The following is a 12,084-nucleotide window of genomic DNA, read 5'->3' as shown; positions in this document are numbered from 1 at the left end:
TGCTAATCACAATTGAGGTGTTGGCAGATTACTGAGGAATGATTCCTCCCAGCAGTATTTGCAACTTAAAAGAGGAATCTTCAAGAACCTTGAAGGCCCAAAGGAACAAAGCGGTCCAGGGTGAATGCCCAGGGCTAAGGTTGATGTATGGGGCGGGGCAGGTGAAGCAGGAGAACTTCAAAAGCTCACCTACTCACCTACTCGCGGCCCCCTCTCCCCGCCAGCCCTGCCTATCTCCCCGAGGGCTGAGAGCTGATAAATGAAACCACCTCTTCAAAGCACCCTCCTCAAGGACCCGGATCAAACACGGGGCTGGAAGATAAGCTTCAGTCTACCTCTCCTTTTGTCCGTTCCTTCCCACCACGTCTCCAAAGGAGATTCTAGAGGGAGGAAAAGTAGTTAATTCCTCCCGCTTTTATCAAAAGGAGGCGCCTCCCCATCCACGGGGCAATCAGCGGCGATAGAGAACCAGGGAGGGAGCGAGGAAGACCTCTTCCAGGCACTCTGCCAGCGGTGGCTGTGTGACTTTAGATTCCCCCAGAAGCTCTCAGAGCCAGGGTCTTCATCCATCAAAAGACATAAAAACACCTGCCCAAAATAACTCTGAAAATTGTTGCAGGACAATGAACACAAACATGTACTGGGGAAAAGATACTTTAACATGCTTATATAGTTAACATTTTGAAATATACAAAGTCATTCTCCTAGAATCTTTTTGGGAATACAGAGTGAGATGCGATACCAATCAATAGCCCTCTCTATGTAAAACTCTCTTTCATTCATCAACAGACATCCATTGGGCACTCACTGCATTCAGACTGCCTGGATTCACACCCCAGCCCCACCTCTTAGCAGCTGGGGTTTTGGGCAAGTTACTTAACCTCTCTGTGCCTCCATTTCCTCCTCTGTGAAAGGGGGTAATGATAGGACCTACCTCAGAGGGCTTCTGTAAGGATTAAATGAGAGAATGCATGCAGAGTGCTTACGACACTGCTTGGCTACCGTGAGAATGATAGTTAAACTCCCCACTAGGCAATAAGAATACAAAGAGGATGAGGACAATACAGAAGCATTCACAGTCCAGTGGGAGAGTGGACAAGTAAACAACGACAGATGCCATGTGATAAGTGTAATAATAGAACATAAGACAAACTGTGAGAACATGGAAGACGGAGCTACTCTAGTGGGCTGGCTGTTCTCATTTGCCCCCACTGTTCCTCTGCCCGTCTGACCCTCTCATGCCCGAAGCTGGGTCTGCAGCCTGGGGATGGGGCAGACGCAGGAAGCGCCTCGGAGGGCCTGAGCACAGTGCGCCAGATCAGGGCTCCTGGCCAAGACAGTAATTGCCAGCCGCTGAAAGATATTAAGCGCCAGGGAGGAAAACCAAGTTCTCTATGAGGCGGACTTTTCAGAGTTCTTACAGCTTGTAAAAAAAAAAAAATGTAAATACTTACCCAGTGAGATATTATTTCATGTTGTTGCCATTAGAGTTTGAGTGTTATGCAGAGAGAGACGATCATTCAGGCAATTCCGCCTCAGCGAGGACTGAAAACTCCACATTAACCCCACACAACAAATCTACCAGCTCCAGCTCTCAACCTGACTCAGGCATTTTCTCCCGGGTGGTGAGTTTTATGTAAATTGAAATTGCGAAAAAAAATCTATAAATATTCAGAATTTCCTAAAGGATTTTCTTGATGGTTTCCAGGGAGCATTTTTTTAAAAGACAGATTTGACTGGAGGCTAGCAGAGGGGGTGACTCTCATTTCCAGAGAATTCTTGAATATCTTGGGTCTTCCGGTCAGTTGGCAATGCTGAGACCCTCCAGATCCGTTGCTGCCATGCTCTTCAGAGCTGCTGCCCCACAGATGACTCGTGCCTCACAACCCTCTTTACCTGGGACTTTCTTAGTGCCAAGCACTAAACATGTGACATGCATTGTCTGCTTCGGGCCTCCTGACTCTGAGGTGGCCACTCTTACGTTTTGCACATGAGGACCCCGCAGCTTATGGAGGTTAGCTTGCTGGGGACCACACCAGCAGTGTGGTTCAGAGGCCTCCCTCCAGGAGACCACACCCCAAGTGACCACGCTGCTCCTCACCGGTCATGTGACTTTGGCAAGGGACTAAGTTCTCCACGCCTCACTCTCTTCAGCTGATAATAGTACCTGATGCTTATCACGTGCCCCCACACAGAATTGTTATTCTTCACCACAGTGGCACAGGGCAGTCACCAGCAGCGCTCAGCCCTGTCCTATACTAACAGTGCTGTTCACTCCCAGGGCAATCTGAGAGGGCCTGGATAGAGGGAGATCCCGTAACCATACATCTGCCACTTTTCTGCAAGGGGAGGGTGTGTGCCATGTGCCCTGTGTGACAACGTCTTGCACAGACTTTTCAACCGCACCCCTAGCACAATGCTTTGCCCACAGCTGGCCCTCAATAATAGTGGCCCAACTGAATACTGAGCCTTATTCTCTCCCAGGTGACAAGCCATTCCTTTGAAAGTTGTCCTTGCTTTAGGCCACTAGGGCCCCTTTTAGGACTCTGTATGGGTTAGCAGTTCAGCTAAGTGAATGTCAAACTCTGATTGTAATAATCATCTAGTGGTCCTTTAATTAGGCCTCTCGCCTAAGTATGGTGTTCCATTCTCTCTCCCAAGGTAAACGGATGGATCCGGCCAAAGGAGCCCTGCTGCCCTCACCACCACCCAGAAGGGAAGGGTGACCCCACTCCTTTGCTAGCATTTTCCATTGTGTGGGGGTGGGGTGGTGGGCAGGCCGGTCTCCACCTCCATGCTGTCTGGCGCCCACCGCTCCTATCAGTGATTACTGCTGTGAGCTAGGGAGTGGGGTTTTTTTAAAGATCAAATTCCACACCCTCCACCCCGAGCCTGGCTGTCCTGTCCTGGCCTCCTCCTTCCTTTCATCCGCTCACTACCTTTTTCTTCTCTTTTCCTCTCCAAACAGAGAGTACGTATCCTATCATCTTCTGTTCTTCTCCCTCTCTCTTTTCTACTGCCTCCTGCTCCTCTTTTCCTTCCAAATTCCTAAACGCCTTTTCTCTCTCCCCCTCCTCTTTCCTCCCAACTGATTTCCCATTAATCATTCCTAACACACATCTGCTGGGGTCCTAGAAGGCTTTCTCGGCGGGCTTTCACAGCTGGGCTGGTTATAATAATCAAGAAGGAGTCTTTCATCTTTTACTGTCTCCTAGGTCTCCCCTCTTCCCAGCTCTTCCTCCTCCAAGGTGCCCAAAGGCCCACCCTTTCCACTCTGGAAGGCTCTCTCCTGCTCACCGTCTGCATAGCAGTCTCCCAAAGGCCAAAGGGCCCTCTAGGTTGAAGCGGCCCTGCAGTGGACTCTTAACGTGGTGTTGGCAGTGAGAGTGATGTCAGACTGCATAGAGGCTGGCATGAGAAAAGCTACGGGGTGGGGAAGGATAGAGACCACCACAATCAAATAACTGGGATCGCTCCCCGGTCTCGTATCCCTCTTGCCACAATATGGAAGACATCTCCCACTCAAGGCATCCCTTGGCATTCCTCTTAACCTGTGTAATTTCTAAGAGATCTATACATACCACAAAAAAAAAAAAAAACAGCACAGATCCAGGGAGTAAATTGAGTTTAATGTATGATTCATATGGCCCGGGAGTGGTGCATGCTGTCTTTACTGAGCATGATAAAGGTGCGTGACCGCTATTTGTTATTTCTGTGGTAGCTATTCCTTTCTGTTTGAAGAACCCCTTCGAAATCATCTATCCCCATCTTGGGTTCTCATGTTGTCTCAAGGCGCCGCAGAGTCAGGGACGAGTAGTCCTGGAGCAACCTGCCCCGAGTGACAGGCCTGACAATCCGAGTGATGGATTGGGGCTGGGAAAGTGGTACTCGAAGCGAGGCAGTGACACCAGCGCGCCTCCACTGGCCGCCGAGAGCACGGAGAAGTGGTCTCCCCAGAGGCCGACGCACAAAGGACCAGCTTCACCTTCTGACGATCGCGGACTGGGAACTTCAATGTCAGGACTATGACTATGTAAAACCTCTGCCAAGTGCGAATCTGGCAACGCACACTTTATCCCAAAGGCGCGAGAGGGAGCTAGGGGAGGAGGACATTGTTATTTTTAATTAAAAGTTTTTATTCCGAAATTTCCCTGGGAAAAGGTAGGGAACCCTCCCCCCAATCCCGCGAGGAGGGGGCCGCGCATCTCTGAGTTCGTATAGACCTCAGCACTTAGAGATCTTCTCCTCCTCTGGGATACTGGCCTCTCCAGTGATCCTGTGTCGCCCCAAAACAGCAACTAAGCGCGGTGCAGTGAAGGAATTTTACGCCTCTAAACAGGATACGGTAACAAACCTGAAACACACCCAAACACCAAACCTATAAATCAGCGCGCAGACACAGCGCGCCGGGCGCATCGAGGGGCGCGCACAGCCTAGGGTACCGCGCTTCACCGCGACCATCTCACCCCGAAAGGCAGTCCTCAAACTTGCAGGCTTCGGACAGGACTGGCTCTAAGTTGTTGGAGCGGTTCGGAGAACGGTGGATGCCTCCGAGGCTCGGACGCTCCCAAGTGAGCACACCCAGGAGAAGCCAATTAGGGGAAGAGAGCTGGACCGGAGCAGAGCCGGAGCAAGCCTGGGGCTCTGGAGGTGCGGCCCGCCCCCAGGCGGCCTCTGGGAGCGGCTTGGACTCCGCAGTACCAGAGCCGGAGCCGTGCGCTCCTACCCCGCTACCCCACCCCAATCCACCCCACCCCAGACGCACACGGCCGGCGGGTGACTGCCCCCGCCAGCACCACCCCACGGCGGTGCGAAGGGAGAGGAGAGAGCGAAAGGAAAGCCGGCAGAGGATAGGGCGCAGAGCCCAGGGTCCCGGGGAAGTCTCGTCCTCTGTGGGACCCCAGGGCACGGGCGGCCCAGTGGGGGATGGAAGGGGTACAGCTAGTGGTAAAGGCCGAGGCGGCAGCGGCGCGCAGGCGAGGCCCCTTTAAGGCTCTCCCCTCCCACCGGCGGCGCCGGCCTCCGCCCGCCACTCTCCCCGCCCCGGGGTCCCGGCGAGAGCTGCGATTGGGCGCGCGCGGCGATCCCTTTGAAGTGTGGCTGCCGATCGCGGCTATTTGACGTGCGGCTCGCGGAAGGCGAAGGTTTTTGTGTTGCTCGCCGGGGCTAGCGGCGGCGGCGGCGGCGGCGGGGCTGCGGCGGCGTCGGTGGAGGAGGGGTGGAGGCGCAGCGACTGCTGCACCGCGCCCGACGCTGCGGCGCGAGCCCACCCGCCCCGGGAGCTCGCCTCCCCGGTGCGCCCCCTCCCTCCCCGCCCCCCCAGTGGCGCTGCCTCCTCCAAATGAGCGATTCGCCCGCTGGATCTAACCCAAGGACACCCGAAAGCAGCGGCAGCGGCAGCGGCGGCGGCGGGAAGAGGCCGGCGGTGCCGGCGGCGGTGTCCCTCTTGCCCCCGGCGGACCCCCTGCGCCAGGCGAACCGGCTCCCTATCAGGGTCCTGAAGATGCTGAGCGCTCACACCGGCCACCTCCTGCACCCGGAGTACCTGCAGCCGCTGTCCTCCACTCCCGTCAGCCCCATTGAGGTCAGTCTCCTGGTCGCTGCCCGCCCAGCGCCGGCCCCATTCCGCCCACCACTGCCGGGCCCACGGCCCTGCTCCCTGCGCCCTGGGGCTGGGTGCGACGCTCCAGTCTGGCCACGCTGGCGGAGGGAGTAAGGAGGGACGGAGAACAGGGATCAGAGCCCACCCGGTTCTCCCCGGGCTTCTCCGTGGAAGGTTCCCCTTCCACCCTCGCCTTTCGGAGCTACGTATTTTCTCTCCGATTGGGTTTGCTCTTGGAGTCTCCACTGGGTCCTTTACTTTTCTTCCAGCACCCAGTTTCCAGGCCAGAGATGCTCTCTCCCGGGCCTTCCCCCTCCCCCATCCCGGTTTGATCTCTCTGAAGCTCGATCGCCCCCGTCCCACTCCGCCTCTGTCCCATCCGGTTAGAGCTCACTACGCCCTGGCACTCCCGATCCCAGGTCTTTCTTCCTCCCACTTCCCTGGGTGCCCTCCCCGGGAGGGAGGGGCTCATAAGAGAGCGCCAGCGGCGGCGCTCGCTTCAGAAAGCGCTTCTCCCCGCTCCTACCCGCGGCGCCACAGCCAGAAACCCGTCCCAAGCGAAGTTCCCCAAACTGAAGGAGTAAGTTTTTCCCTGGACATAGGGAAGGAGAGTCACAGCCTGTCCTCAAGCCCCGACTGCAGAGAAGTCACCATCTCCCGCGGTGGCCTTGGGTGGACTGCTTCCACTGCCCCACTCCCCAGGGCCTGTGGCGCACTCCGGGGCCCCGTGGAGCGAGGGATCCCGCCGACGGGCAGTGTGAGCACAGTTCTGCCCAGGCGCCGCGCCCGGCCGGCCCTCGCTCTCGGGTCCTCTCCCCAAGACCTTCCCGCCCGTCGCGCCGTCTCCGGGGGTCCCCGCGCCCTGCCCCCCAGCTCCCCAGCCACCCCCGCTTGCTCCGTGGGTCCCGCAGTCTCACCCCCTTCTCCCTCCCCTTGCCGCTGTCTCCCACAGCTGGACGCCAAGAAGAGTCCGCTGGCGCTGCTGGCCCAGACTTGCTCGCAGATCGGCAAGCCGGACCCGCCGCCCTCGTCCAAGCTCAACTCGGTAGCGGCGGCCGCCAACGGGCTGGGAGCGGAGAAGGACCCTGGCCGCTCCGCCTCGGGCGCCGCCTCCGCGTCCGCGGCGCTCAAGCAGCTGGGGGACTCCCCAGCCGAGGACAAGTCCAGCTTCAAGCCCTACTCCAAGGGCTCCGGAGGCGGCGACTCCCGCAAAGACAGCGGCTCCTCCTCGGTGTCTTCCACCTCCTCCGCGTCCTCCTTGTCCCCGGGAGACAAGGCGGGCTTCAGGGTCCCCAGCGCCTCCTGCACGCCCTTTCCCCCGCATGGAGCGCCGGTCTCCGCGTCGTCGTCCTCGTCCTCGCCCGGTGGCTCCCGGGGTGGCTCCCCGCACCACTCTGACTGCAAGAACGGAGGCGGGGGTGGCGGCGGGGAGCTGGACAAGAAAGACCAGGAAGCGAAGCCCAGCCCGGAGCCTGCGGCTGTGAGCCGCGGCAGCGGTGGGGAGCCCGGCACGCACGGCGGCGGCGCCGAGGCCGGGGCCTCCGGGCGCAAGTCGGAGCCGCCCTCGGCGCTGGTGGGGGCCGGCCATGTGGCGCCGGTGTCGCCCTACAAACCAGGCCACTCGGTGTTCCCGCTGCCACCCTCCAGCATCGGCTACCATGGTTCCATCGTGGGCGCCTACGCCGGCTACCCGTCCCAGTTCGTGCCTGGCCTGGATCCCAGCAAGTCTGGCCTCGTGGGAGGCCAGCTGTCGGGGGGCCTGGGCCTGCCTCCGGGCAAGCCCCCCAGCTCCAGCCCGCTCACCGGGGCCTCCCCGCCCTCCTTCCTGCAGGGATTATGCCGTGACCCCTACTGCCTGGGAGGTTACCACAGCGCCTCGCACCTCGGCGGCTCCAGCTGCTCCACTTGCAGCGCGCACGACCCGGCTGGGCCCAGCCTGAAGGCGGGGGGCTACCCGCTGGTGTACCCCGGGCACCCGCTGCAGCCCGCCGCGCTCTCGTCCAGCGCCGCTCAGGCCGCGCTCCCGGGCCACCCCCTCTACACCTACGGCTTCATGCTGCAGAACGAACCGCTGCCGCACAGCTGCAACTGGGTTGCGGCCAGCGGGCCGTGCGACAAGCGCTTCGCCACCTCGGAGGAGCTGCTTAGCCACCTACGGACTCACACGGCCCTCCCGGGCGCAGAGAAACTTCTGGCCGCCTACCCCGGGGCCTCGGGCCTGGGCAGCGCCGCCGCAGCCGCCGCGGCCGCCGCCTCCTGCCATCTGCACCTCCCCCCGCCCACCGCGCCAGGCAGCCCCGGGTCGCTGTCCTTGCGGAGTCCACACACTTTGGGGCTAAGCCGGTACCACCCCTATGGCAAGAGCCACTTATCCACAGCTGGGGGTCTGGCCGTGCCGTCCCTCCCCACAGCCGGACCCTACTACTCACCATATGCGCTGTACGGACAGAGACTAGCCTCAGCCTCCGCGCTCGGATACCAGTAACCACAGCTCTGCCCTCCCCAGCCCTCCGCCCCGCCGCCCTGCCCCGCCGCTCGCCGCCGCAGCCTCCGCTCCTGCTTGTCCCTGCCGGCGTCCCGCCCAGCCCCTCCCCGCCGGACTGTGTATTTATTTACTATAATGTTAGCTTACAAGCTGGGAATATAAGTGCATTATCGGCCCACACGAGTCAATGGTATGCAAAAAGTCTGTGTTCCCCCAATAATAATATTAATCTCAAATAACTACATGTTCCCCGCCCCTCTTCCTTTCTTTTATTTTTTCTTTTTCTTAGATGTAAGTTTTAAATATTTTTCCCTTTTGCTTTTTTTTTTTTTTTTGGTTTGGTTTTAGGGGGAGGAGGGAGTTGGGGTTCCGGGGTTCTTCTACTTGTTTTGTTTTCCCTTCCTGGGGAGTTTCTTGCATGCTTCTTAACCGTTACAACTACATTTCCCCTTCTCTTTTCCCCTCTTTCTCCTTCATTCCCTCTTGTTCCTTCCATTTGAGGTTCCGTTTTTTCTTTGTTCGAGTAACAGAGAGGAGATTTTTTTGTAATGCATTTGGGGGGTGCAGAGAGCGGCCTTGGTGGCAGGAGGTCGTGCGCTCTGGTGACCCGGGACTCTGCTCTGTGACTCCTCCCCTGCGACCCTCTCCTCCTCGGGTCCTTGGTCTGTGCCCTGGCTCCCAAAATTAGAGCCTTGCACCCCTACCTTGCTCTGAGCCCTGGAGAGCCCTGACCCCACAGCAGGCGCCCCCTGAGAGAGGGGCCCGCGTGGCCTCCCGCAGAGCCTTTCTACCTTCCAGACCCTTCCCGGCCCCAAACACCTGGTGGCCACATTGCCCCCCGGGGGACGCGGGGCCTGTAGGGCTCATCTTATTCAAAGTCCTAGAAGGCCCTGCTGGCCTGAAACTTTGCTCTTTATATTTTGCGAAGTGCTTTTATAGTCCTTGTTTTTCTTTCCGTTGTTGGGGCAGAGGGCCCTCTCCTGGCGGCAGGGCAGGGTCGGCGTGTCTGGCTGGATCCTGCCAAGGCAGACCAGTGGCAGTGTCAGCGGGCCATAGAACCTTGTTAGCTCCGTTGGGGGAAGGTTGGGGAGTCAGGGAGCACAGGGATCGGATCGCAGCAGCCACTTCGCCCCCTCCCAGGCCTGACCCGACAGAGTCCCCAAAGTTGGCCGGGGGCTTCCGTGGGCTCCCTCAGTGGCTGGGATTGAAGCCTCGGGCCCCTGGGTCTTCTCCCCACACCGTCCCTCCCTCCTGGTCTTACGCAGCAGCGCGGGGGCTGCGGGACCTGTTGGGATGAATAGAGTTCTCCCTTGGTAAGACTTATTTTGTTAATAAATGGAATACTTGGCTATATTCACACCGTGGTGTGTTTCTCTCTTGCCTCACCCACTGTCCCGCTTCCAGACGACTGAGCAGATGCCCCTCTTCTATTCTTGTTTAAAATACCTTATGGTTTCCTTCTGAGATTTCCGTTCAAGGACGAGTTGAATGCCTTTCCTTAAGAAAGGGGGGAGAAAAAAACAAAACTTCTGCCAACGCATTACAAATAACATAAAACCGCCTTTATTTTTTTTTTTTCCACTTGGCTATTTAGCTCCCAGCCTCACTTCACAAGCCTTGACATTTCCTGGGGACAGGGTGGAGGGAGTGTGTCCATGAATTTTCCTCTGGGCCCAGATTTGAGGTGCAAGGGGCCAATAAGGGATCCAGGACCCAGGGCTCAAACACACTCGTGGCTGCACGGTCGGGGAGACCTCGGGCGGGCAAAGACAACGTGCCTCTGGCGCCACCTGGTGGCAGAAAGACGAGCGACTGGCCCCGGCCCCGACGGCTCCTTTGGCGCTTTCCACTCTAAATGCGGACTGTTTCCTGACGGTGACTTTTATACGCCAGGAAACCAAAGGGCAAATGCACCTGCTGAGAAGGGTGCTTCGCAAGGCTAGTGGGCTCTCCAAGGACAGCGCTGGGTTGTCGACCCCAGCCACCTGCGCCCCTAGAGACTTGTCTGAATGGCGTTTGTGTTTTGCTGAGAAGGCACGACTGTTAAGCAGAACCTTGAAGCCACTCTCCGTCCCTGTTTTCTTGAGCTTCTACCACTGACATTGGCTTCTGCATCCTGGGGCGGGCGAGGGTGGGGGTGCAGTTTATTGGGATGGTGGGACGAGGGCCGGGCCACCTCCCCACTGCGCGGGAGTCCCCGAGGCCGAGGCCCGAGGAGAGGACGGACGGCTGCGGAGGCCGCACTCCTCCAGGGGAGCCCCGGGCAGAGCTGGGCCTCCGTGGTGCCAACTCGCTCCTCCTCGGCGGCGAGAGCGGGGCTCCCGGGGAACCCAGGCCCGCCCAAGCGCCCGCCGCCCCCTCCGGCGCCCACGGCCGGGGCGCGGGCTCCGAGCCACCTGCGCCGAGGCCGCGCGGGGCCACCTGTTGGCGCGCTTCCAATGGCCTCCCTCGCCCCCTCCTGGCCGCGCTGCTCTGCGTCGGCCCCGCGCAGCTTTGGGTGGTGGTGTTACTGTTGTGTTATTTTGCTTTTGCTGTGAGGAAAGCGACTTATTAGGCAGTTCGTGCCCCGCAAACTGCGTGCTTCCGAAACGCCCGTTGGCCAGAGGTCAAGTGCGGAAGGGGGTGGGAGGGGTGCTCTCTGCCCGCTGTTTCAGTAGACGCCAAACCCCACTAGCGAATCGCAGGGCGGGCCTCGGCCCCACCCGGCTCCCTGCCCTCGGAAACTGACAGAACCTCAGATTTAGACGATTTTGGTGGGGGGATTGGGGCCCTCTATCTTTGTTTCCGGGCAAAATTCCTTCCTCAGTCCAGAGAACCTCAAGCTTCTTCTGCAGAAAATGTCAGTGCTGGGCACCATACGGCCCTATGTGTGTCCTAGGGAAGGGACCTGCGCTGCTGGCGTCGTTGGACCGAGTCAGAGAGAGGCTGAATGAGCTGGAGAAGTCGCCCTGGGTCTTCCTAGGCAATCATTATCCGATTTCTCAGAGTTCATGTTGGCCCGAATCTTTAAAAGACCTATGTGGCAACTTGCGTTATTTTTGCTTTTTCTCTGTTGTTTTGTTTGCTGTTGGTTCTTTCCCATCTTCCCTTCCTCTCAAGTCCTCCTCTTTCCTTCGGATACCTTTTTTTTTCAATGCCTGCTAAGTCTGCTGGCAATTGCTCCCTCTGCAGGGAGACAAACTTTATGGTCTTCTAGTTGGGACCAGAGAAAGGAAGAGACTGAATATTTCCAACAGCAAACTCTGTCTAGCAAAAGAAACTTCTCTAGCTGCTTGGCTTACAGATGAGGTGTGAGAACACAGGTTAGAAATTCCTGAGAGGACTGAGTTTCCCCCAGAAAGAGTATTAGCGGCCTTTGTAGACCAGGAAGGATGCCGTGGACCTGGGTGGGAATGGCTGCCCCCAACTACCATTGTGACACCAAAGAGCAGGCATTGTAGTCTGGAGTGTCCCAGGTCTCACCCTGAAAGCTCAGCTCTCCCCACTGTGAATGGGTGACAGTCCTAAGAAATGTGGCTGTTTTAATTAGCTGGTGGCGAGTTTGTTACTTTGAGTAGCTAAATTCTCATTAAAGTTGCTGTTTTAATAGACATAATCCTCCCCCACTAACTGCCTATTTGTGTAATTAATTCATCCAGCAACTCTTTTTCTTTGAGAATCACCTCCACCTTCTCTTTATCCGCCTCCTTCTCTTCCTAACCCTCCCCGCCCCCGCCCTCTCCTAATCTCTCCCAGGCGCCAGAAATGGGGCCTGTGTTCCCAAGGCACCAGGAAGGGTGGAAGCCACAGAGCTGGAACTTGAGACACTGGACGTTCCTGGCTGCAGGTCATATTTTCACACCTCTTGCCTGGTTATTTTTGTGGCCTCGTGGGCAGCAGTGGGAGGAAAGGAGGAGCAGAGGGAGGGGAGAGACTCACCCTCACATGTATGTTTGACACAAACAGAATTGTGGGGGGTTACGTTTTTAATTTCCCAGTCGTCCCCCGACAAACCCTG

The 12,084-nt window shown here is 57.9% G+C and overlaps 1 protein-coding gene and 1 long non-coding RNA gene across 2 annotated transcripts; one reads left to right on the top strand and one right to left on the bottom strand.

Moving 5' to 3' along the window:
- Positions 1 to 3,608: 3,608 nt before the first annotated feature.
- LOC124231775 (uncharacterized) lies at positions 3,609 to 4,681 on the bottom strand. Its single transcript, XR_006886679.1, has 3 exons — positions 4,467 to 4,681; positions 4,224 to 4,354; positions 3,609 to 4,096 (listed from the first exon to the last, which is right to left on the bottom strand). It is a non-coding gene; the product is annotated as an uncharacterized LOC124231775 (long non-coding RNA).
- Positions 4,682 to 4,825: 144 nt separating this feature from the next.
- Positions 4,826 to 9,444, top strand: ZNF703 (zinc finger protein 703). The gene is made up of 2 exons (XM_046648718.1): positions 4,826 to 5,584; positions 6,555 to 9,444. The coding sequence occupies exons 1-2, from the start codon at positions 5,342 to 5,344 to the stop codon at positions 8,085 to 8,087; spliced, it is 1,776 nt and encodes a 591-aa protein (XP_046504674.1). The 5' UTR covers positions 4,826 to 5,341; the 3' UTR covers positions 8,088 to 9,444.
- The last annotated feature ends 2,640 nt before the right edge of the window (positions 9,445 to 12,084 follow it).

The sequence above is a fragment of the Equus quagga genome, chromosome 22 (genome assembly GCF_021613505.1).
Source record: "Equus quagga isolate Etosha38 chromosome 22, UCLA_HA_Equagga_1.0, whole genome shotgun sequence".
Taxonomy (NCBI): Eukaryota; Metazoa; Chordata; class Mammalia; order Perissodactyla; family Equidae; genus Equus; species Equus quagga.
This window is presented reverse-complemented; position numbering and strand designations above follow the sequence as displayed.